The sequence below is a fragment of the Diabrotica undecimpunctata genome, chromosome 1, assembly GCF_040954645.1.
Source record: "Diabrotica undecimpunctata isolate CICGRU chromosome 1, icDiaUnde3, whole genome shotgun sequence".
Classification (NCBI taxonomy): domain Eukaryota; kingdom Metazoa; phylum Arthropoda; class Insecta; order Coleoptera; family Chrysomelidae; genus Diabrotica; species Diabrotica undecimpunctata.
In genome coordinates, this window is record NC_092803.1 from 114241390 (window position 1) to 114269258 (window position 27869).

General features: G+C 31.8%; 2 protein-coding genes across 2 annotated transcripts in view; one reads left to right on the forward strand and one right to left on the reverse strand.

The window, feature by feature from the left end:
• The window catches only part of Src42A (Tyrosine-protein kinase Src42A), a 318614-nt gene extending 312441 nt beyond the window's left edge, over window positions 1-6173 (reverse strand). The window contains exon 1 of the mRNA XM_072547118.1: window positions 5579-6173. Within this exon, the coding sequence (XP_072403219.1) occupies window positions 5579-5949 (371 nt within the window). The 5' untranslated portion in view covers window positions 5950-6173. The remainder of the gene's footprint in view (window positions 1-5578) is intronic.
• Window positions 6174-6283: 110 nt separating this feature from the next.
• Usp14 (ubiquitin specific protease 14) overlaps window positions 6284-27869 on the forward strand; it is a 32073-nt gene continuing 10487 nt past the window's right edge. The window contains exons 1-7 of the mRNA XM_072547126.1: window positions 6284-6447; window positions 6548-6726; window positions 10861-10968; window positions 11870-11984; window positions 12126-12304; window positions 14899-14990; window positions 26486-26642. Coding sequence (XP_072403227.1) covers window positions 6432-6447; window positions 6548-6726; window positions 10861-10968; window positions 11870-11984; window positions 12126-12304; window positions 14899-14990; window positions 26486-26642 — 846 coding nt within the window. The 5' untranslated portion in view covers window positions 6284-6431. The remainder of the gene's footprint in view (window positions 6448-6547; window positions 6727-10860; window positions 10969-11869; window positions 11985-12125; window positions 12305-14898; window positions 14991-26485; window positions 26643-27869) is intronic.

A 27869-nucleotide genomic window follows, 5' to 3' on the forward strand; every position in this document is an offset into this window, starting at 1 on the left:
ATTTTTGACACTTCCATCTGGGCTTATCCATGTTCATTTCAGTTGAGGCTTTTTATCGAAGAAAATAGTTCATCATGACTAAATTTTCTTGGTGTAAGAAGTTGAGCACCCCTTGCCCTCATTCATTTCTTTCACTATATCGATACTTGACATTGCTACTTCTGCATCATGTTGTTCACAGTCCATTTTCGCATTACAGTTGCCCATAATTCTTGTGTAATATTTTGGGGTAACATGTAACATTGTTTCTAGGTCCTTATAAAAATCTTTAATTTCTCCATCGGAGTGGGTAGTCATTGGAACATATGCCTGGATTACCTTGACAGGTTGGATGCCTTTGACGCTTATAAGAGTCACTGTGTATTTGCTCGGGTGCCTCCGTCGCTTATAAGCGTTCGGTACGTATTTATATATTTATTTACGTTTCTTAGTCGGAACCGCAGTTGTGTTGCATATTTCTTAGTAGGCACTCAAGGAAGGATATTTATTACTCATAAATACACGTGGTTCAAGTTTTTCAAATATTTTTATTGTTTTATTATCATGCAAAATGAGTACGTTGAGGCTGGTCCTTCCAGACCCAAAAAGGAGTTGTTATCATAAGTAGACTGAAGCAGAATTGTTAGAAATGTTGGAAAATAGTGATGAGTTTAGTGATTTTGAATTGGAGGAGGAATTTGATCGCGGACGGACTCGGACAGTGAGAATGAAATCGGAGAAGTAATATCTGATTCGCAACAACTTGCGACTGAAGAAAATGTAGATTTACAACAACCTGCGACTGAAGAAACTGTAGATGAATGTTCCGACATCTGTTGGAAAGATGAACCAGGTGAAATGAAAGATTTTCCGTTTCTAAAAAATCAGTCATTCAATACAGTTCTACCAGAAAACACTCCAATCTGTTTTTTTTCGTAGTATATTTACTGATGATATTTTAGAATTTATAGTTGATGAAACAAATATTAACGCGGAATATTTTTTTATCAGTGCAGACACAAGAAAAATCTAGAATTTGTTCATGGAAAAATATGACGAAGGAAGAATTATTAATATTTTTTGGAATATTTTTACATATGGGCGTTGTACGACAACCAAGGATGCGCGATTATTGGAAACGAGACCCTTTATTCAATAACGTCAGAATTTCTTCTAGTATGAGTAGGTTTGTGAGTAGGTGAACAGGTTTTTGCTAATACTGCGAGCACTTCATTTCTCCAGAAATCCCCCACCAGGTGAATCTAGACCTGAAGATAGACTTTAAAAAATAAGACCGATAATAAATTTCCTTAACTTAATATGGCAGAAATATTTTATCCAGGATGTGAGTTATCTCTAGATGAATCCATGGTTCTTTTTCGCGGCAGGCTTATGTTCAAGCAATACATTAAAAACAAAAAACACAAATATGGGATTAAGTTGTATTTATTAACAAACCCTAGAGGTATTGCTCAGAAATTTGCTGTAAGTATACTGGTATGTTAGATGATACTGGCGGCAAAGGACATTCTGAAAAAGTTGTCCTACATTTAATAGATGGATTATTAAATGTTGGCCATCATATTTACATGGACAACTATTACAACAGTTTTTCTTTAGCCAGAACTCTAATTAAGAATCAAACTTACTGCACCGGCACACTTTGGTATAATAGAAAAATGACACCCAAAGCTGTTATTTCAACTAAGCTGAAAAAGGGAGAAACCATTGCACAATATGCTAAAGGAGTAATGATAGGAAAGTGGAAGGATAAGAGCGATGTTTTATATATTTCAAATACATATGTAAATATAATAGTTGAAGTAGAAAATAAAAGAAAACAAAAAGTTACTAAACCATTGCCTGTCGCTGAATACAATAAACATATGTCAGGTGTAGATAACATTGATCAAATGCTTTCACACTACCTTCACGAAAGAAAAACAATAAGATGTCGAAAGAAACTTTTTTCCATATTATGGACATGATGCTCAATAATGCTTTTCACTTATATAATATATATTCTGGACAGAAAATGTCATCATTTGATTTTAGAATGGCAATCATAAATGAACTTTTACCTCCTTCTGAGAATTTAAATAAAAAAGCATGAAATGTCGAACATAGGCTAATAAAAAGAGAAGCGACTCCAGGTAAAAAACAACTCGACAGAAAAAGATGTCAAAGCTGTTTCAAAGAAAAAAAGCAGCGGATACAACATACATGCCAGAAACTTTTCCTGGAAATCCAGGATATTGTTTAAATTGCAGCATCATAATTCACAAATAGAACATAGCAGCCAAAGTTTTATTAATATTTAGGTTTGTTTTTGTTACATGTTTTGAAATAAATAATGTTTTACTGTAGAGTATAGGCAACGCTTATAAACGTCAACGGTACACAGATATGAATGCCGAAACTCAGTGCCACTGTTGCTTATGAGCGCCAGTTTTTTTTACCTTTTCTTAAATATTTGAAATAGCAATTACATATAAAACATCATTATTTATTTATTTATTTATTTATTTCCATTATTCATAACTTATATATATATCCATTATTCATAACTATTAGCAACAGCATACCGTTTTTTCTATTTTTTTAATTTGGCCCATGTAAAAGTAAGTTACAAAATAGCGGCATCTAACCTGTTAAGGTTATATCTTGCATTTAGTTTAAAGATTAGGTATAAAATCCTCGGGTTTATGCTGTTAATTTTAACTATATTTTGTGTGTGTGATTTCTATATGTATGAATATTTCTCCACCATTTGAAGTGTCGTCTTCTCCTCTAAAGTAAAATAGGTGTCCCGATTGAGGAGTAATTTAGGTTTCTCCTCTTCGTCTTATTTCAGTGAAGCAGATATTGTCCCATTTTATTGTTTTCAACTCTTGATCCAGATCCACCATCTTCTCAACTGATAGAAGAGTTGTATGATGCTCTCTGTTGCTCTTTGTAGTAGCCTGATTTTTTCTGGAGATTCTTAGCACTCTCTGCTCCAACCGCTACCTTGGTTGGAAGTGTTGGAGCCTCCGGAGACTGAGGGCGAGGGCCATTCTGTATTTTAATGTTTCATGGAAAATAATTTTTGGGATTTTTAGCCATTAAAACGCCATGCTTGACTTGTGCATGTTGGTGAGTTGGTTTGGATGTGGAAGAAAGAAAAGGTGGTGATGGAAATACTTTGGGTTTGGACATTTAGATTTGGGTTTTCCCAGGGATGAGTGGCTGGGGAAATCCATGATCTCCTGTGGGCATGTTCACTATTCCTAAAGTAGATCTTTTCCATTCCGGGATCGTAGAGAAGTATCTACCTGTTACTTAAGAATATATACAATAGTAATTCAACTGATGGTTTCTCTATGCAAGTGAAAAGCGGATTCATACTAAAGATACTAAAATGAGATTGGGGAGATGGGAACATAAAATACTTAGAAGGGCATTTGGAGGCAAAATACAGAATAATAATTGGTGAATGAGATTAAAAAATTTCAAAAATAAATATTTCAAATTTTGTTTTAACTGATGCAGAATTATTGTGTTAATGAATTGCATGTGAATAATTATTGTTTACATTAAGTTACAATTAATATTATCTATGAGCACATCTGCTTGATTGTGGAAAGTAATTTTTAGCCAGTTCCAGTCAATTTCAAAATTTGACAAGCGTAGCAAAAAATGAATTACTAAATTTACTAGACAGTTGGGACTACTGAATTCAGCAAAAAAGTAATATCTCTAATTTTATTATTTACTCCACTTTTATCATTTATCACCAAAATAGTATGCAAGTAATCACCAAAATGTCTTGTCATACACAGGCTGCATTATTGATTGTGGATTATTTTTCTGTTTTGTTATTGTTTCATCAAATAGAAAAGTAAAAATTTTAGATATACACAATACAAGTGGAAAATAAAGAGTTATCAAGATTCCTTAAGCAGGAGTCTTATCAGGTGTGGTCAATAGTGGTTGACAACCTTTTAACAAAGCTTAAAAGAGAAAGATTTCATGCTCTGGTCTATGTAGATAATCTAGTTACAAAAGTTAGAGCTAAGCATAACAGTATTATCTGAGCACATCATCCAAGATGGGACAACAGTCTCATTCTCAGAAGAGGTTAAGTATCTTGGAGTTATCCTAGAGCAAAATTACATGGAACTAGCAACTAGGAATCAATTTTTCTGCTAAAAAGTGCCTGAAAAATGCCTTACTTCATCCAAAATATTTATTGCCTCAGACAGTCAAGCTACACTGAAGTCTATGAAGTCTAAAACTTCAAGTTAGCGAGTCAATAACAGCTTGAAACTGTAAACTGAGAATTAGGTATTTAATGGTATTCAACACAAGGTAAGTAAATGGTGAGTGACAGCATTCATTTCCAGTGTAAATTAGTTTTTCACTAAATAATGTGCACATTAAATGTAAATAAGCAAATTATGTGCAGTTTCTCGAGAGATCCAGATAGCATGATAGATAAGAATATTCAATAGCATACAGATTGATTGATGAATACTGATAATGTGCCAGTACATAAAGGAATTAATAGTAATGAGATTGCTGATAGTCTTGCTAAAGATGCATTACACTTCTAGCAGACTAGGGCAATTTTGCAGTTTTCCAAAAACCTGCATAGTAGATGATCTCTGAAAATCAGAAAAGGAACTTATTGGTCTACCGGGGAAAAACTCTAGACTAATGTAATCTACAAACAAGGCTAAATATTACATTTCTGGGGCTACATCAGTAGTGAAAATTAATAAAGGTTTTTGTTTATGTAAATCTCCTAAAACTAATTGAAAATCCTATTACTTAATTCAATTAGAAATTAAAAAATCCCCAAGAATTGAATAGGAAAGTAACTGTGCTGGTAAATATCAGACTGATAAGGAAAATATTTCAAACATCAGTGTTAATCTAATGCAAGGAGTAGTATAACTATTAAATTAGTGTGAATTCCACCTTATCAGCAAATATTTGAACTATACAGGATGTAATGATCACAATAAACCTGATTATTCCTTGCAAATAAAATGTACATTTATTGTTAAATATTCAACTGCAGTAATGTAAAAATAGAAATAGATCCCACATAAATGTTTATTAGCAACCTTGGTATACCACATACACAAATACCAAGACTTTTATTTTCTTGTTGATAAGTTGAGCTAATAGCCCAATATTACTTACTTTTTATGTAGTAGCCTAGGAGCATATAACAAGACAGAACCAAAATATAAGTGACATTCTAAGTTAAATTACAAAATGTGATTAAATTGTGTGAATGAATGAATTATAATAAATGAATAGATGAATTATATAAAACTGGTTAACTACTACTTTAATAATATATTTTTTGTGTCTAGAAACTTGCAAATATGTACTGGGAAATATGTTTAAACTGTCACAATGAAGATTTTATGATTTAAAAATATAGAAAGGTACCACAAAATAGAAAACAACACTAATGGATAAAAATCAAGTTAGAACCATGTCATAAGAGACATAATTATTAAAAACAACTGTCATGTTGTGGAAGATTACCACCAATATTGTTTTGATAATTACTTATTATTAGTCAAAAGTAAAATTTACTTACGGTTCTGCTTCAATACTTTTCAACTTAGCCACATAGTTTGATGGAATGTACCCCTCTTGTCTTGTTCTTTTACTTCTTGCCAACCACCAATCTCCTTGTGTATCATTTAATATTTCTAAATGTTCACCTTTCCTAAAACTAAGGTCTTCATCAGTTCTCGCGTCGTATTCGTATAAAGCAACAAAAATACGGGCACTTGGTTGCTCTGGCTCGGTGGGATTTACCACTGGAGCTCTGGCAACTTCTGAAGGAGGGGTTGGTATAGGGTTCACTTGTAAAGTATTGTCTTCTATTTGACTAACTCCTATGCCTCTAGTATTATTTCTTTCTACTCTATCTGTAGTAGTGGGGCTCCTAAAACAATTGCCCATTTTCAATTGTTTTTATTTTGTCAATTGTTTTTGATTCACTTCACAAAAAGTCAACCATCACCCACTTCACTTTTACCGTATTAAGTAATGTATTTTAGCACCGATTAATATTTATTATTAACTAATGTTCACTAAAAAAATAGGTATACATATCAATCCCTCGGTCCATCAACCTCGATTTACAAAGTAAATTTATTACAATAGGGAAAGGCAAAAAGCAAGTGATTGTGATTAGAAACTTTCGCTTTCGTCAGTGACTGTTGGCGATAGGTGTTGGCCGATTGGTAATCCTGCATGTCAGAATTGTAGGTTAGATTTAATTTTGACATATGACTTAACAACATTTCTGCTGTGTCAACTCGGCGAAAAAGCAGTTTTAGAATTTGTGTTATTATATTAAAGAATTTACAAAAGTAAAACGTTAACTCAACTCTTTAAATACGTTTCTGTGATATTAGAACCTATATCATATTATAACCAACATGCCGCAATACAAAAGTAAGTAATAATTCTTTATCACAAACTTTTAACCTGTATTGTATATTTGTACAAATTTAGTTTTTTCTTGCAAATTCCTCATTAATTCATATTGTTTCAGTAAAAGTAAAATGGGGAAAGGAATCATATCCAGATATTGAGGTTAATACAGAAGAACCCCCTCTTTTATTTAAGGCACAGTTGTTTGCTTTGACTGGAGTTCAACCAGAAAGGCAGAAAGTTATGATTAAAGGAGTCACTCTCAAAGATAGCGACTGGAATAACTTTAAATTGAAGGATGTAAGTAAAATCATTTGTTTACAAAATATATGCTTTGTCATTTACACAGGATTTAACCTTTTGTGAAAATATTTTTAGTAAAATTAGCTTACCTGAAACTCAAAGTTGTCCATGGTGTGTTTGTGTTAGAAATCCAAGAGAAATTAAATGATTGTTATAAATCAATTCTTCTGTGTGGATATCTTGGTGATAAATAGGTCTATTACTTTATTGGGTCTATTTATCTCCATACTTCTTGTTTCATTTGAATACTTAAAATAATAATATTTTTATTATTTTCATAAATGTAACAGTTTTTTGTCTTTCTTCTGTAAGTTCTTCTATGTTTACCTTGTATTAAGTACTTTTGATATTCAAGTCTGATGACTTTTTATGTGCCTGATCATAAGTATGGTAATGGAGAGTGCCAAAACTCACTTCCAGTGTAAATTAGTTTTTCACTAAATACATTACATGTAAATAGGCAAACTCTGTGAAGTTTCTAAGCATATTTCAACATCTGCCACAAGATTAACACACAAGTGTTTTATAAGAATTTAGCAATATGCTATATTTATACTATTTGCTTTAAACTTAACTAATACTTCATGTCAAATTTTTGATAGAATGGCACAACAATTTTAAATTTAATAAAAAATATCTAGATCTGAGACAACAGTTATCTTAGGTTCAATATAAGTGGGCACTAAACCACACTTCCACTTGACCTAAGAGGGTTATTGTGACATCCCTAGGTTAAAGTCGTCCCTTCAGCTAGCTTTTTAACAAAGTCTATTATGTATTGCATCTTGTCATATCCAACCCTGGGCAGTTGCACAGAATGTGTTCTGTCATCCCGTTATCAGCCTGAAAGAATCTGCAATTCATACTTTCTGTCAGTCCGATTTTGTTCCTGTGCCCCTGTTACTCATCAGTGTCCTGCTAGGAGACCTACGATAATTCACACATTGTTCCTATTCATGTCAAGTAGATTTTTAGATCTCTTCTTCAAAGGTTTATGTGTAAAAACCTTTGAATGCATGAGACCCATTTGTGTATACCAGTATTTTTATGTTTTATTGATTCCATCCAGTCCGATATTGTTCTTTTGGCTGTGCTTCTAGCTATAATGAAAGGTTTTTTGCATATGAATGTTTATTTTGCCTCTTTCCTGGCAACTAGGTCCATTTTTATTCCTTTCAATACCAGTTATACCATTCTATTCTACTTATTCTAAGATCTTTTAATATTTCATTTTTAAGTATCTATGACTCTGATGACAACTCTCTGTGATAATCTAAAATTAAACAGAATATCATTAAAAATCATAAATTGGTTTAATAATCAAAATTGTTAATATTAAAACTTCCACTGTATAGTAAGACTACAGAATTACAAATAATGGTCACTATTGGCCATATACCATCCAAGAGGTATTACTATATCAATTATTAGGGCATGTAAGCTTAATGGGTGTTGCGATTTTGCTACTTCAAAGAAGATTTTACACTTATATTATGTCTCTTTAATCTGAATCTAACTCTGCAATTATGTCTTCATACTTTGTATTCACATTGATATTCTAAAGGTAGGTAGATTCATGTTAGTGTAGCTATTTCTTTTCCAATATTTTTATTTTCAATGGTCTGTTTTGTTTCTTGAAATAATTGTAGCTAAATAGTTGTTTGCCACAATATGTGAGCTTTCATGGATTGATACCAACAACTTTAGTTGGTTTTCATGAGGTTAAATAAATATGAAAAGATTTGTGTACCACAATGTATATATATTTTACAATTTGTTTTTGATTTTAAGATTAAATTCAGCCTGTATTAGAAGTTATTTGAGTAAATTCATTCTCAAAGGTGGTCACTGCTTTACTACAAACAAGAGTATAGTTGTTTCTAAATTAATTAGTAACTTATATAGATCCCACTGTAAGATCACTATATTTATAACATAGTTAATCAAACTCACATTTTTACATACATTTAAGAATATTTAAATACAGTGATAATAGGTTGCCAGTCAAAAAGTGGCTGCAAATAGTTTTATTTCAATTGATGGTAATCAATTTTTGAACAAGAAATTTATTTTCTTCATTTATATATTCATTCAACGGGCTGCTGCCCAATAAGATTAACAATATATACAATAAAACAATCACAAATTTAATCACGTAATTTAGTTTTACATATCAAAATGATGACTACCTATTCCATAGCCACTCAAATAAACACATGTCTGTGACAAGAAATGAATTCAGCCTTCATTGCAAAAAAATCTGGATCTCAGTGAATATTTGCCCATCTTAGTGCTCGAGATAAAAAATTATTAAATGCATAGTTGGTTCTGTGAAGAGGAACATAATAAATTTGGTTTAATCATGTTCTGAGAAGAGGTACATGCAGACCAACCTGCTCAAGTCACAAGACTGTAGAATTAATTATGCCATAAAGCATATTTGCATCTTTAATTAATTGTTTGTCAAACAATGAGAGAATACCAAGTTGGGTTTTTAAATAAAATATGCTGCTCATGATGTATTTGCATATTTTTTGTGTCATATTAAAGCTAATTTTTTTAATATAGTGGTATAAGGTTGCCTGATAAAAAATGGAAACAAATTAAGGTTGCCAGCTGTTAAAAATGCTAGGTATCAAAGATAAAGTAAAATAGAGTTAATGCACAATGCCACTGGTTTGGCAAGTGATAATTTGTATAATATTAACATTATCAATCAACAGATGCTTTAAAAGCTCACACAACTGACACTAGCCAGGTCATGCTAACAGTGTTGTGCTAGCTCTCTTTTACTTTATCTTAGATACCTCATGTTTTTAACAGCTGGTAACCCTAATTTGTGACCATTTTTTCTCAGACAACAATATATCATCATATTAAAAAAATAACTTTAATTTAATATACAAAACATGCATATATATGTCATGAGCTGCGTATTTTATTTAAAAAATAAATCAAAGAAATTTTTGTTAAACAATTAATTACCATTAATTGAATTAAAACTATTTGTGGCCACTTTTTGACTGGCAACCTGCTATCAATGTATTCTACTATTCTTAAATATATGTAAAAATGTGAGTTTGATTAACTATGTTTTGATTATAGTGATCTTGCAGTGGTATCTCGTACTATTAAAATATACTACATATCTAAATGAAGTTTAACTTTGAATGACCTTATAAGTTGTATTTTATTTCTGATAAATAACTCCCATGTATGTTATTATCTTAAAGAACCAAAATGACTATCTACAGAACACTGATTAGACCCGTAGTAACCTATGGATGTGAAACTTGGGTAATGACGAAAAAAGATGAAGCCCAACTCAGGACATTCGAGAGAAAAATACTGAGGAAAGTATATGGCCCGGTACAAGAGGAAGATGGCACATGGAGAATGAGGAGAAATGACGAGGTTAATGAGTTAAAGGAAGGTTATGGCATTGTAAGATTTGTGAAAAGTCAAAGACTGTCATGGCTGGGACATGTGCAGAGACAAAAGGATGCAAAAACAACAAAGAAAATGTTACAATGGAAGCCCATAGGAAGGCGAAAAAAAGGAATGCCCAGAACGAGATGGTTGGATGACATGGAAGACGACCTGAAAACAATGAACATAAGACAATGGAGAAGAAGGGCACAAGAGAGATCTGAATGGAAGGACATAGCCAGACAGGCAAAGACCCATCCAGGGTTATGATGCCAAAAGAAGAAGAAGAAGATGTTATTATCTTACAAAGCTAAACAAAAATGCATAAACATGTTTTAGTTTAACACACAACATTTTTATTTAACAGCCTCTTCATATTATGATTTTTTCAATGGCTTGGTCATTGAAACTGAAGATAAGTGACTTCAGTTGACTCTAAAATGACACTTATAATCAGAGGATACTATTATATCCTGATAATACAACTAAAATAATTATTTATATATTAAGTTGATACTTAGTGTCAGATTCTACCTTTCAATGTATCTAAGCCAATATAATCTCATGTGTTTATGTTTTGGATTTCTTTTGTACTGTACCCTTATATCATGTTTTTTATCTGATATAAGGTAAATGAAACTTTTTTATTCACAAGATTACTTCTAACAATTTATTTGAATTTTATACATGTGTTTTTACTAGGGAGTGACTATTTTGTTAATGGGCAGCAAAGAAGAAGATGTGCCTAAAGAACCTGTTGAAAAAACTGTATTTGTGGAAGACATGAATGAAAGTGAACTTGCTACAGCTGTAAGTATGCTTACATATAACTATAATATAAATTGTATATCATAGTTACAAAAGAATTTTAACAGTCACATAATTATCTTTAAAAACTAGTTTTGTTAAAATTGCCTGCTTATGGTGTAACTTAATACTACAATGAACGGATCAATGATCTGGTTTAGGATTCTGCTTTTCCATTTTATCAATCTGATGGGTTTTAAAGATAAAATTTTTAGGAAAAAAAAGAGAGCACTTCTGCTAAATTCCTACCACTAGTCGGGTATTTCTTTCTGATTTTTAGAGTCAAAATAAATTTTTAAAAAGGTAAAACTTCTTTTTATATTGATTATATTTCACTTGTGTTTGCTGAAATTGAAGTTTGGTCAAGTATTACTCTACCTTCTCCATAATTTGGATAAGAAAGACAAGTACCTCATATTCTAGGTATTTTGTCTTTTATTTATTTATTATTTTAATAACAGCTCTTTCATTTTTATTCTTATATACTTACTCCATTACCGATTGAATTCCTTTGCTAATATTACTAACAAAAGAGTATTAGTTCATCTCTACTCTCCTACATTACATTATTATCCTCATTATTATTAGTTCTATATCCACTTTTTTTCTCTTTCTTTTAATTTACTTGCCTTTTATTATTTTACATGGGGATTGTAGAAGAGTCAACTATGAGCTAAACATCTTGCAAAAAACAATATTATACCATATACTTAAATTAGAAACTGCCTTGCCTTCTATTTTGATTCCATTCAGACATTCTTGCTTATTTGTACTTTATTTATGTCAAAATATGTTTCCTTTTGTACTTAAATAAATTCACTTTTGTTACTGAATGTTTTAAATAATAAAAAAAATTACACCTATGTTAAGAAATACTAATAAACCATTGTTATCTTTTTTTTAGCTTGATTTGCCAGCTGGTTTAACCAACTTAGGAAATACTTGTTACATGAATGCAACTGTACAATGTTTAAAAGTGGTTCCTGAGTTAAGAGAAGCTCTTCAGAGTTATCAAGAAGGTAAATTATTCATAATTGACATTACTATTTCACCATAAGAAATTATTGCTTTTAATATTGCTTCATTGTTTTGTTGAAAACATTTCTTATTTTTGTGAATTATTTAATTTTCATTGTTACATTTTACTTCCAAATTTGCAGCTATCAAGTTAACTGGTAGTAATGTTGTACCAGCTCAGTCAATAACAGCAGCACTTAGAGATCTTTATACCAACATGGACAAAGGAAATACAGTTCCTCCTATTCTCTTACTTCAGGTTCTACATATGGCATTCCCTAGATTTGCAGAAAAGAATGAGCATGGGACATTGTCTCAACAGGTAGAAAATTTCTTTTCAAGTTATAATTTTAACTATGTTTATATATTTATTGATTACTACATCCAAGAACTATTAAGTGACTTCTATATTCTCTCTCCAATAGTACTACAGCCTAAATCGAGCTTTGGTCTCCGCCAAAATGCGCCTCCAACATTTCCAGTCCTGCACCGCTCTTCTCCAAGTTCTCATTTTTATCAAATTTTGCACATCCACTGCCACTTCATCCTACCAACTTTTCCGTGACTGTCCTTTTGATCTTGCACTGAATTTTACTATCTATGGCTCTTTTCAGTAATCTGTCAGTTCCCATTCTCACTGCATGACCAGTCCATCAAAGTCTCTGAAGTTTAACAACTTCTGAGATCAGTGCCTCTTTCATCAGTTGGTACTTGGTAGAGTTTATGGTTGTACCTGGATCTACATACTTCATTTTCGTTAATAGATCCAAATATTTTCCTTAGGATCCAACTTTCTTTTTGTATTTTCTGTCATCATCCATGTCTCACATTCATAATATACTATTGGTGTGATAGACCCTGGTTTTCGATCTTCAGTATCTGAGTTTAGTAAGATCAGTACCAAGAACTTAGTTTTTAGATTAGCAGTTAATATTTAATGCATCTATTAAATTATCATTATAAAACTTACTGATTTGCCATAAGCTTTGCAGAAAACATTTTCATCTTGTAAAGTAAGTTCTGCAAGATTTTTAATCCAAGGTGTCACTAAATAGCACTTACCTTTCAGCATTTAAAAAAACTCCAAATATGTATCTATGTTATGTCAAAATACTGAACTGTAGTATAAAAGTAAACGAATATTGTTTACTTCTTTAAGTTTACAGTTAATTTTAGAATATACCTGGGACGGTATGATGAAACATTTATTATATACAAAGTAAAATCTTTTACTTTGCAAATTTTACTTCTATCTTTTTCCACTTCTAAAATCCTACCTATCAGATAAATACTTCCTGGTAAAAGAACATGATGACTACATCTCAGCTCCACCCTATCAAAGCAGGTGTTCCACAAGGAAGTGTACTAGGACCTATTTTATTCCTGATGTTCACTGCTGACTTCCCATTCAGCAGTAACACAGAAGTTGCTACTTTTGCAGATGACACCGCAAAACTGGCCATGGACTCTAATCCCACAAAAGCATCAGAAATTTTACAAGAAAACCTAAATAAAATAGAAACGTGCCTAAAAAGATGGCGAATTAGAGTAAATGAGACCAAGTCAACACATGTAACCTTCAGAATGAAACGAGGTGAATGTCCTCCAGTCACACTCAAGCAATTAAGTAAGCAAACAACACAAAATACTTAGGTAGCCATCTTGACAATCGACTAACCTGGCAGAAGCACATCTGTACCAAAAAAAAAAACAAATGGGCATTAAATTTAGACATACGTAGTGGTTGCTTGATCGAAACTCTAAATTAACATTGGATAACAAACTGCTTATATACAAGGCGATCCTCAAGCCCATATAGACATATGATATTCAGTAAGGGGCACTGCTAGCAATTCTTATCTTGCAATCCTCCAACGCTTCCAAAATAAAGTGTTAAGGTCTATAGTAAATGCTTCATGGTATGTTACATCATCCTGTATTTATCCTCCGCTATTTTTTCAACTGCATTTGTGACTCCTGGTTTTTAGTTTTGGTACTTTATCTCAAATACCTAACATTGATCTTTCAATATTTATTGTTACTTTTGTCAGAGTTAGTGTTTCTGCATCATTTGTAAGGACCAGTAAAACACATTGGTTAAAAAACTTTCTTTTTAAACAAACTGGAATATTGGACTGTTGTAGACTGAAGATGTTGTTAAATCTACCAAGGGCAGTCCATGTGAGACCTATCCTTCTTTTTACGAGGATCATTCGTAAAAAAAGGTAACTTATGCCGCTGAGAAAGAATGCGATGTATTGGAAGAAATCTGGCAACACTGCTTTACGCACCAACTCTTCCTCTCTCAACTACGTAATTAGCTGTAGAAACCTTTGTGTTACATGATAATCATAGTTAATATTAATGTTATAATGACACTAGGTTGATATTGTATGATTTCACATGAAGGGAACACACATCTTCCTTGCTCGAAAGGAAACAACATATCTCAACATAAGTTGTTTTTATAGGAAAAAAGTTCAGGTTAGAGAGAAAGTCACATTTATCTAGCAAATTATTCAAAAGTAAGCAGAACAAGGATTCATAGAATGATCACGTGATCTTAATGACCACTGCTGGTATCATCTTCATTAATATTGAAATTATCTGGATAAGTATTACACTTTTAGTTATCTTTATTAGTGTGAAGTAATTGTACATTTTTTCTCCTCTATCGTTCCCGTTGTCAAATCCAAAGTGACTGATGTAACATGTGTTTTTTGCTTCGATTTTTGCATTGAAATATCCTGTAACTATTATGAAGTGTCCTTTTTCTTCACTTCTTGCATTTATTAAATCTTGGTAGAAGGTCTCCGCTTTTACGTTTTCAAAGTTTTAAGTTGGTGCATAACTGTGTATAATCTGTTTAATCTCTATTTCTTTAATAAATAACTTTAAGTATAAAATGATTTATAGGACGCCAATGAATGCTGGACTGAAATGGTTAGGATGTTACAACAAAAATTACCAGCCAGGAAGAATGGTGGGGCTTCTGCAGAACAATTTAAGTAAGATAATATTTTTATTTTATAATTTGAGACTAAATTCAGTTTTAAAACTCATATTTTTCTTCATATCAAAACTATTTAAAATCTTGTATGCTACCTTAAATCCCAAAAAAATTTAAACAATGTATAAACTTGGACGTTTATACACGGAAAGAACAAGGAAAGAAATGTTACCAGAAAATTTATTTTAGAAAAAGACTACCTTTGTTTAGTTGGTTACTTCAGCAAAATTAGCCAACACATTCACATGACGCAACATTTTTAGTAACATTTTTTCGTTAAGTGGTTACGTTTCATTCGTTCCGCCCAGTCAAATATCATATTTTTTTTTTGGCTATGCTTGTTGCTGTGCCAACAAAAGGATCTGGGACTATAAATGTTTCTTTTGCCCCTCCAGTGGAAAGTAGGTCCTCTTTTTCGTTCCCTTCAATACCAGTATGTCCAGACACCCAAGTGTGTTACTTTTTCCTATCCGAATCAGATTCTGAAGACAGTTCCAAACTAACTTGGAGTCAATTTGATTCGATTTCAGTGCCTTTAATGCCGCCTGGCTATCCGATAGAATTTTTATATATAGTGTTTTTCATATAAAAATGCGTGCACGTCATTCAAGATTTACGAAGTTAGAACCCCACAGCGTTGCCAAAACATCAGAATAGTTGATAAGTGAGGAATTTTTAAAATGTCAACTATTTGTCAAACTATTATAACAGTAAATACACTTAGTTTTAAGACTACTGCAACGCACTAAAATATATAAGAAAACATTTTAATACAAAATTATATATTCTAAATTTTAAACTTAACTCTTTTAGAGCATTAATAGTAAAAACGTCCCGCCATTATTTCTTGTTCAAAATAATCTATCTTATATAAAAGCTTATCAGCTTTCTACAGACTATTTAGTTGTTTTGGCATAGCACAATCACAATACACAACAATAATTAGTTTTTAAAGCTATTAATCTAAATTTAATATGTATTTATAAATACAATTTATTAATATATAATATATTATGATCAAATTGTGTAAGAAATCAAAACATAAACAAAATTTTTACTCTAAGAAAGCGGCAACACTTTAAACAATTTTGCCACACGCTGAACTATCAAAAAATTTGAAGTATTCCCGTATCAGTTGCGTATAATTGTCTAATATATTTAATTAAAATTATTATTTTTTGGAATATTAGACTTAAAGAGTTATTTCATAAAATTTATATTATTAATAATAACAAATGTTTTTGGTTATTTAATCAATATAATTCTAAAATTCCCAATATAATGATGATTACATTTTTCTGATTATTATACCATGTTGACGTTTATGAAAGATCGAGCAGTTCCGTATGGGTTTCGTATTATTAGCTATGTTAGGAAAATTTGAACTCTAAGGTTGACGTTGTAGAAATTTTAAATATAAGTGACGTCACTTTATATAAATTGTGACGTGTACGCATTTTTATTTGAAAAATACTATATATGCAGTTCCTCTTTATTAGATCGTGCAGCAGATCTCGTTAGCATAAATTTCTTCTTAGAAGATAGTGGAGTAATGATCTAGGCTTTTACTAAGGCTTAGCTTAGCTATGTAAAATTATAAACGGTTGTATAAAACGGTATTATAAATTGTAAACGGTTTTTCGAAATTATATTTAGGTTTAAAAATATTCTAAAACTGTTTTCTTTCGATTTTCAAAAAAGATTATTTTAAATATTGAGCTGTTATTATAACCAATAGTTGTTCGGCGGTTATTCTTTTCCAAATTGGTGTGTGACTTACTTGGCCTCGATTTTGTAATATTTGCAACCAGAGCCACTTACATTCTGCTTATGGGTTTGCTACATATTTTTTTTTTTTCATTAAGTAAGATGATAGCTGCTTCTTTGACTTTTTTATCATGTTTGTTTCTTTCATTATTGATGCATCTTTCTATTGTACTCTTTACTCATTTTCCCAGGCATATTTACATTTCTGTGATGTGTTGATTTTTAATTATGTTTCAGGCTCGTTTATCGTGACACTTAGTGGTCTTGCGGTTTCTTCCACATAAAAATTGTTGCATTCACAGGGTATTTATAGATGCAGTTCTTTGATTTCTTTTGTGTGTTATGGGATTTGGTTTTTGATATAATAGATCTCAATATATTGGTTGTTTTGAGTTTTGTTGAATTTGATAAAATCTTTAAATCCCTTCTTGTGAGCGTTTCTGGATTTCTTATGGTATTTTTTTGTTTCCTTTCTTCAATCTTACGAAATTTTTTGTTTATAAATGACATTGGGTAAGATTAACATATTTTTTTCCTGTTGTACCATGTAGTAAAGATATTTAATGTTCGTTGATGTGTTCCTCATCCGTCAGGGCTGACCACCGGAGTGAAGAAAGCACTCCGCCTGTGGGCACCCTTTAGCTGTTTTGGCTTCAATCTCTTATCATTGCAAGTCTATAATCAGCCTGTTTTTCAGCATTACTTTGATCCAGTTGCATATATATATATATATATATACATATATATATATATATATATATATATATATATATATATATAAGTTATAGAGCGACGCCTATGGGTTTATTCAGGCCATGGACTCAGGAGTGCTGACATTGTCAAAGACATTGAACTTAGGAGTGCTGACGCTATGTTTCGTAATATAGTGAATTGTATAATTGCAACTGTAATATGTTATATTTTAACTAATATTTAATTCAGTTTAGAATCTGATTTTATTGTAATTAGTTGTTTTAGCTCTAATAAATTCTTTTTAAAAAAGGACTTTTGGCATTCCCAAATTTGAGTGGCGCAGTCAGTAGCTAGGTCAAACGGGTTTAGCGAATATAAATTCGGTTCGTTTCAACGATTTATTGACCTTAATTCGGAAGTGTTATATTCCTGTGGGTGGATTGAGTAGCCCTTTATAACAGGAATCGTGTTAAGTGGACTTTTCGAGTGAATATCGAAGATACCTGCCTAGTCAAACCTTCTGAGTGAACCAGCTTACATGGAGTGGACAATTCTTCTCTGGTAAGTGCTTATGTCGTATAGAGAGCCTAAAATTCTAATAAATTCTGATTCATCAGACTCAGATTCTGACTCAAAACTCCCTATTAAAGATAATTTTTGTTCTTATTCCTCCTTAATAAATAATCGTACTTTTAATTTAAATTTTTACTCAAAAAACAAAAGAAAAATGGCAATCCCACAATTAAAAAAGGAATATCTTGATATGATTCCAGATTTCCACGGAGAAAATACATTACTTCCTAGATTCGTGGAAATCTGTGAAAAATTGATTAATAAATTTTATAATACAGTTGATTCAGATGATTTTCAGAATGAATACCTTATGTCTAGCATATTAGCAAAAGTAAAAGGTGAAGCTGCTATTAATATTTCAGCATGTGTAGTTAGGACCTGGCAAGATCTTAAAGATGCCTTGCTAAATACATACGCTGATAAAAGAGATATTTATACTCTTAGTATAGAAATGTCAGAATTAAAGCAAAATAATGAAACTCCCTTTGAATTCTTCAATAAAGTCCAACATCTTTTGAATTTACAAATATCCTTAATTACTACACGTTCTAATGACCAAGAATTATTAATTTTATCAAACTATTTTAGAAATTTAGCCCTACGAGTATTATTACGTGGTCTAAAAGAACCACTTGGCACCTTCATGCGAACTAAAAACCCTAAAGATTTAAATTCTGCACTAAGTATTTTAACTAACGATTTTCAAATTTATTTAAATGAAAATAATTCTTCACAATCTAGGCAAACAAAGCCAATTTTTCAAAATAATCGTAATCCAAGACCAAATCTTAACTTTCAACAAAAATTTCCTCAAACGAACAGATCCTTTACATTCAATGAACCTCGACAAAGAATTCAAGCCCCACCTATAACAAACTCCACACAATTTCAACAAACAAGACAACCATTAGCATCAACCTCTTTTTCAAATAATAACAGAGGAACTAATATTTTTACAAATAACAGAAGTAGTAATGTCTTTAAATCAAATCCAAATCAAAGATTTCAAGCCCCAACTCCAATGAGTACCACTAGTCAAAATACTTTTAGACCAACAAATTTTGGAAATCAAAGACGCTTTAATAATACATTTTCAAGTCAACCACAAAATATCATAGCTGAGGAGCTACATAATATTGGCGATACCGAAGAAGTTGAATTAACTAATGAGAATCATTTTTTAGAGAACAAAGCCTCGGAAAATCCATAATTACTCAAGTTGAACTTTTAAATCTGATAAATAACGAAAGTGAATTGCCGTACATTGTATTTCCTGAGCATAATCTTAAAGTACTAATAGACACTGGGAGCACAAAATCGTTTGTAACCCCAGAAGTCGCTGAAAAATATTTTAAAAATTCAATTTTTCGTAAACCCTTTCAAATTTCAACAGCACTTGGAGCAAAACAGGAAAATTACTGTACTGAAATTCCCTTATCGAAAATTTTTAATACTAAAAATAAATTAAATTTAAGTTATTGCGTTTTTAAATTCCATGACTATTTTCACTGCTTATTAGGCCTCGATAATTTAAAAAAATTAAATGCAAAAATTGATTTGGCCAATAACGTTTTAATTACTTCGCAGAGTAAGATAAAATTGAATTATTATAAAGCCGGGAACAGTGGCAACACGAATTGTATAGTAGTGCCGCCACGAACCGAGCAAGTTATCAGTTTAAATGTTGAAAATATAAAAAATGGCGATGTAATTATACCATATACACAAATCGGTAAATTAGAAATTCCGGAATGCCTTACGACGGTAGAAAACAATAAGGCTATTTGCACGATTTTGAATTCTTCTGAATCTTATTTTAAATTGGATGTAACTTCCCCAATCATGGTGGAAAAGTTCGCTGAATACGAACAAATTTTAAATCCAAATTTTAATTCCATAAATGCTGAAGAATTCAAATTCGATATTTCTAAAGTTCGAACAGATCATATGAATTTTGAGGAAAGAAATTCAATATTAAAGTTAATAAAAGAATATTCCGATATCTTTCATGTCGAAGGTAATCAATTAACTTTTACTAATAAAATTAAACATACAATAAAAACAACAAACGATATACCAGTATATTCAAAATCCTATAGATATCCAGAAATTTATAGGAAGGAAGTGCAAAATCAAATCCAGAACCTGCTGGATCAAGATATTATTAGACCTTCGGATTCCCCTTGGTCCTCTCCTATATGGGTGGTCCCAAAAAAAATGGACGCCTCCAAGAAACCTAAGTTTAGAGTCGTAATAGATTATCGACGTCTTAATGCTATCACACTTGGTGATAGATACCCTTTACCTAACATTAGTGACCTATTGGATAAACTCGGACGGTGTCAATACTTTACGACACTCGACCTCGCTTCAGGGTTTCATCAAATCGAGATGGATGAACGCGACATTCAAAAAACTGCATTCAATACAGAAAATGGTCACTACGAATTTTTGCGAATGCCTTTCGGACTCCGTAACGCCCCAGCGACATTCCAACGGGTTATGGATAATATCCTGAGAGGTATACAAAATGAAAAATGTTTGGTTTATCTTGACGATATAATTATATTTAGTACAAGTCTTCAGGAGCATCTAGTTAATTTAAAAGAAGTGTTTCAAAGATTAAGAGAATCAAATTTCAAAATTCAAATAGATAAATCTGAGTTTTTAAAAAAGGAAGTAGCATATTTAGGTCATATCGTAACGCCAGAAGGTGTTAAGCCGAACCCAGACAAAATAAAAGCGATAAAAAATTTTCCAATACCCAAAAATACTAAACAATTAAAAGGATTTTTAGGACTTTTAGGTTATTATAGAAAATTTATTAAAGATTTTTCTAAACTTACTAAACCACTAACTACTCGCCTGAAGAAAAATGCTGAAATTAATGTAAGTGATTCAGATTACATCCAATGTTTTGAAACTTGTAAACAACTTCTCATAAATGAACCCATATTACAGTATCCTGACTTCTCCCGTCCTTTCAATCTCACTACAGATGCTAGTAATTTTGCGCTAGGAGCCGTACTTAGTCAAGGAAAGATTGGATCCGACTTGCCAATTGCTTATGCAAGCAGAACTTTGAACAACTCAGAAATCAATTACTCAACAATTGAGAAAGAGTTACTGGCAATAGTATGGGCTGTCAAATATTTTCGCCCGTATTTATTTGGACGACGCTTTACTATTATTACTGATCATAAACCACTACAGTGGTTATTTTCATTGAAAGATCCCAACTCCAAACTAGTAAGATGGCGCTTGAAGCTAGAAGAATATGATTATGAAATCATTTATAAAAAAGGATCTTTAAATACAAATTGTGATACATTATCCAGAATAGAGCTAAACGTCAATGAAACAAAAAATTTGGAAAACACAAAAAATATTTTTGAATATATGGAAACACTTAATGAACAAGCTCAACAAGATCTTAATAATGAACCAGATACAGAATCGCTGATTGTTGAAATAGATGAAGATAATAGACAAGAAGAAAATCCTGATGACGGTGAGACGATACACACCAATGTAGAAAATCCTACCCCTGGAATTCCTATTTCCGAAAACCCTGTAAACACGGGAATTAACCAAATTTTTATCTCTGAAGTTAATTTTAATCCTGCTAGTCCCACTATAATCAAATTATTTGATAAAAGACAAAGAATTCTTGTCCAATTCTCAAAAAACAATTTTGAGCGTGATGTTATTGATTTTATTAAAGAATATACCATACCCAAAGTAAAATATCACCTTTATTTTGAAGACCCAGTATATGAGAAATTTAGCGTTGTTATCCAAAAATATTTTAAAAATTCTCAAATATCATTTATTAATTGCACTAAGAAACTTATCGATGTTCCTATAAACGAAATTAAAGAAATAATTCAAAACTATCATGAAGGCAAGCAAAATCATAGAGGTTTAGATGAAACGGATAACCGAATTAAATCATTATATTATTGGCCCAATCAACGAGCTTCTATACAAACTTATATTAATGAATGCGAAATATGCCAATTAACAAAATATGATAGGAATCCCATAAAGCCAATATTTAGCATTACTCCTACAGCAATTAAGCCATTTCAGATTTTACATTTAGATTCCATAACTCTTGAAAATACCAAATTTCTAACGATAGTCGATTCTTTCTCTAAATATGCCCAACTTTATAAACTTAATTCTGCTCAAGGTATCGAAGTAGCAAACGCTTTGATTAGATTCTTTACACATCATAGTATTCCAGAACAAATCATTTCAGACAATGGTACAGAACTAAAAAATTCAGTCATTAAAGACTTATTAGCATTACACAAGGTAAAAATCCACTTTATCTCCTCCCAGCATCCAGAATCAAATGGTATAGCTGAAAGATTTCATTCAACTATTATAGAACATATCAGGTTACTAAACAATCAAAATGAGTATAAATCCGACCCAATAGAACAAAAAGTAAACTACGCATTATTAGCTTACAACAGTACTATCCACGCCGTAACAAAAATGAAACCCCATGAACTAGTCACGGGACATTTAGACATCAACTCCCCATTTAACATTGACCTAGAGCAACAATTAATTAATAATTATATTTCTAATCATAAGGATAAAATGAAATTACTATATTCTAATATTAACAAAAAACTTCAAGAAAACAAAGCAAAAGTTATAAATAAAGCAAATGAAACACGCGAGGAATTACCAAATGAAATTCCTACCGAAGTATTTGTGCGAAACAGACAAATAAAAGGAAAAACTAAAAATAAATATCAAAAAGAAAATATTAAATCCATTAATAAATTTAAGAAAACAGCAAAACTCATTAAGCGGCATAAAAATACTACCGAAAACATTCACCTTTCAAATGTAAAACGACCTAAACGGAAACCTTATATTTTTCCAGGTTCGTCACAATCGGACATACAACAGCCGAAATAAAGGATATCACCCACAACCTAGGCATTCTACCTATAAAATTAGGAACCGCAAAACTCCAAAAATCTAGTCATACATTTGTACATTTTTATAATTTAAAACCACTTGTAACTGAATATGACAACCTGAACAAGCAATTTGAGTATCTTAAAAATAACATTTCTAACAGCGAATTCTTTAGATCAGAGACGTACAACTACGTCAATATTATTCAATATATCAAAAACAGCATACAAGAAAAATTTAGCGGTCTAAATATTCATATTAATTTAACAAGAAGGAAAAGAGGCTTGATTAATGGCTTTGGTTCAATAGTAAAAGCAATCACAGGTAATTTAGACGCCGAAGATGGCGAAAAGATAAATTTAATACTAGAACATTTGAAAACTAATCAACTAAAATTAGAACATCAGATACTTAATCAATATTCTCTTAGTCAACAAATCATAGATAACTTCAATCAAACTATTCAAGATATTCAAACAAATGAAATAATCCTCAAAACAAAGATTTTTGAAATAAAAGACATTGTCGATTTTCAAACCAAATTTGAGAACGTTATTTATCTAAAAGACATGTTCAATGAACTCATTATCACATATAATTCCATACTTGATGTAATGGAGACTGTAGAAAATTCTATTACTTTTTGTAAGCTCAAAACCTTACACCCTAGTATTATCAAATCTAGTGATCTATTTCGAGAGTTACAAAGAATCTCTTTATTTTACAAAACACAATTACCATTTGAATTAAAACACGAAAATATTTTAGATTTTGAATCCATTTTGGAAATCACCTGTAAAATAGAGGAAAACCAAATTCAATATTTTCTAACAATTCCTATCGATTTTGAGAACATCTTTGATCTCTACTATTTATTACCTATACCCACACAAATTGAGTCAGAATTTGCAATAATAATACCTAATACAAGATATTTGCTAAAAAATAAAAATACAATAATACCTCTCAACGACATCTGCACCCACGGTAAAATTTTCCAATGTCCAAGCCGTCTACAAAATAACCAAGAACACATATGCGAAAAGGAAATAATCTTACAAGAAAACTCCAGTAATTGTCAATATATTAAGGCAGACATCCAAGGCAATCACATCGAAATCATACCAGAGATGAACCAGTTTTTGGCAATATTTCCTATGGAGGAAAAATTAACTTTCAAATGCTCTGAAGGAATTCAAATTAAAACACTGACAGGCATCTTTCTGATCGAAAATACACAGTGTACAATCCTTTTCAGAAACCAAGAATTGTTGTTCCAAGATCGAACCTTTGGACAACCAATATTAATCACCGAGCCGAAATTAAAGTTTAAAGAGTTAAGCGTTTCACCTATGAAAATAACTTTGAAGAATTTAAAATTTGAAAAAAATCCAACAAACAGAATCACACCCATCATGGAACAAAGAGAAAATTACCACATTCCCAGCATTTGGACGATCATATTATATCTTGCCATCGTTGTAATAATCATCTACATTATCTATAAGAAAATAACGATAAGAACAAGAAAAGAAACCAAAAGAAAAGAAGACATAAGAATGTCAAACATACAGGACCCAGACGATTCCAGTTCGAAAATTCACCTCCCACAAGGAGCTTCAATCTAGGGGAAGAGGAGTTATAGAGCGACGCCTATGGGTTTATTCAGGCCATGGACTCAGGAGTGCTGACATTGTCAAAGACATTGAACTTAGGAGTGCTGACGCTATGTTTCGTAATATAGTGAATTGTATAATTGCAACTGTAATATGTTATATTTTAACTAATATTTAATTCAGTTTAGAATCTGATTTTATTGTAATTAGTTGTTTTAGCTCTAATAAATTCTTTTTAAAAAAGGACTTTTGGCATTCCCAAATTTGAGTTATATATATATATATATATATATATATATATATATATATATATATATATATATATATATATATATATATATATATAAGGTTCTTGAACTCCTGTGGAGCATAGAGCTTCAGTGAAAACGCGCCATCGGGCTCTATTTTGCACTAAGGCCTTCACCTCATTCCAAGACTGTCCTTGGCCTCTTATCTCGTCCATGATGGATCTTCTTTAAGTTTGTACTGGGCGACCTCTTTTTCTTTTCCCTTGGGGATTCCACTCTAGGGCAGTCTTTGCTATACTGCAACTATTTTTTCGGAGTGTGTGACCGATCCAACCCCACTTTCTGGACTTAATTTCATTTTGTACCCTCTTTTGTTCGGTCAGGTGTAGCAGATCGTCGTTTCTGATGGTGTTAGGCCAGAATATACGAACAATTCTTCGTAGACATTTGTTAACAATGACCTGCAGTTTGTCTGTGAGGGTGTTTGTCACTTTCCAGGTTTCACATCCGTAGAGTAGAACAGACATGACATTTGATCGGAATATTCGGATCTTTGTCCTTGTAGTATACTCGCCAGATCTCCAAACAGGGTTGAGCGTGCTGAAAGCTTGTTGAGCTTTTCGTATCCTCATACGAATATCGTCTTCTGTACCTCCGTTTTCTGTTATAACACTTTCAAGATACGTAAAGTTTTCCACATTTTCAATCTGCATATTGTCGATAGTAAATAGCGTGTTGTTCCTTGCATTTATTCTCATGGACTTGGTTTTACTAATATTGATTTTCAAACCTATTTTATTGGCTTCAGTGGAAAGTGTTTCCAATTGGTAAGCCAGATCTTGGAACCTTTGACCTAATAGACAGATATCGTCCGCGTATTCTACATCGCTTAGGCATGTGGTTAACGTCCATTGTATCCCTCTTGTGTCGGAGTCTAGTTTGGAGAGAACATAGTCTATAGCTATGTTAAAAAGAAACGGAGAAAGCACGCATCCCTGTCTAACTCCAGTAAGTACGTTGAATTCGTCACTGTTGATCCCATTGTGTGTCACGCTGCATTTCGCATCAGTATATAGTGACTTTATAATAGAAATTATTTTTTGCGGGATGTTTCTTAGCTCTAAAATTTTCCATAGAGCAGCGTGAGACAAGCTATCAAAGGCACGTTCAAAATCAACAAAAACCATGTATAGGGGTGTGTTCCATTCAACTGATTGTTCCATTATTACCCTCACAGTATTAATGTGGTCTATACAGGAGGATTCTGGCCTAAAGCCTGCTTGATTAGCTCGAAACTCAACCTTGTTTGTTATTCTTTTCAGTATGATGGTCGCAAAAATTTTATTTTATTTTATTTTATTTTATTCAGTTCATACTGTAGTGGATATCCCTTTTGAGACTGCTGCATCATAAAGAGTACTTATATTATCAAATACACGTGGGCTTGATTAGTGTCAACCTTCATTGCAGATATTTAAAGGCGGAGTTTCATTTAACTGGTTATTTCATGTGGTAATTTTTCACAAGGGAATTATTTTGAACAAAACATAAAAATTAGTGTCGAAAAGTTCATTAGTTTACATTATGTCCTCAGTTGTTTTGAGAGCAATCAGATATTATGATAATTGGTAAACCATTTTTGTTTGTTTTAGATCGTTTATAGATCAATTCTTTGGAGGTACCTTTGATGTTGAACTGAAATGTATAGAAGCTGAAGATGAGCCAGTGTCAAAAAACAAGGAACAATTCCTGCAGCTTAGTTGTTTTATATCGCAAGATGTTAGATATATGCATTCTGGTTTGAAAAATGTAAGTTGACTTATTTTTATCATGTTGTGAAAAACAATTTACAAATCTTTAATTAGGCTACAAAGGTGTTCAATTTTTCACATGCGGAAAAAACAATATATTTTTCGCTGTATCGTTCATATAATTACCAACCTCAATATCAAAATCGTCACTTAATCCAACACTTCGTAATAATTCCTACTACAAATATTGTGTAAAATAGCACATGCTATTATTACATTTGTAGCTGTTTTTAACTTTATATTTCTTGTACGAATGTGGCTACGATTATTATCGTACTTGTGCTTCATTCCTGGGATGCAAATATAGCTTCAGAAAATAATTCTGTAATAAAAATCCTCAATAAATATTTAATTTATTACTTATATATTATTTAGACATATTCAGTAGTAACCATTGATTTACGTTTAGTGGATATCCACTATCTTCTAACAATATACAATTGCCATATATCCCGCTTTCAAAATAATATTTAATCTACTATTTTGAAATATAACAGAATCACGGGTTGATCCAGGTCAGTGACATACAATGTTATTTATTATTAAGTCTGCGAATATACTGTTTGCACATTTATAGAAAAGTAGCCTTTTCTGTTTCTAAACAGCCCACATCCACCTATAATTATAAGATGTAAATAACTTCATTATTGTGAAAGTTATTTATTGCTTTACCTGGGTTTTCAATCTTAATGTGGGTCCAATCCAAAGTGCCGAGTACATTTGGGAACCTAGCTACCTCAAAAAATTTTAGTTTAGCGGATGCCAGTTCTTCATATGTAGCAGGAAATTTAATGTATCTTCTGAAATCGCAACATTTGCAATAGCTGATTTATGGGTGATAAAAACTTGTTTCTGAAAAAGAAGGGAAATGTAATATATTAACATTTTGTATTTAAACTTGCACATAAGGAAGACCGTCAGTTTTCGAGGAATTTATCGAGATGATTCAACGCGAACTGTATCCGCCGAGTATCATCGGCAGTGAACTTGTTGCTCGGATTCCTGGGAATACTTGCGGTGCAGTGAAAAGAGCTTTGACTAAAAAATTGAGTTATCACAAGTGTAATGCTCGTTTGGTCCGTGGCTATTGATATCAGAACATAAGGAGAAACGATTGTGCTCGTTTCTTTAAAAGTGACAGGAAGATACAGAAGGATTTTTGGACTCCATCGTTACAAAAGGCGAAACGTGGATGTTTCATTTCACTCCCGAAAGGAAACAAAAA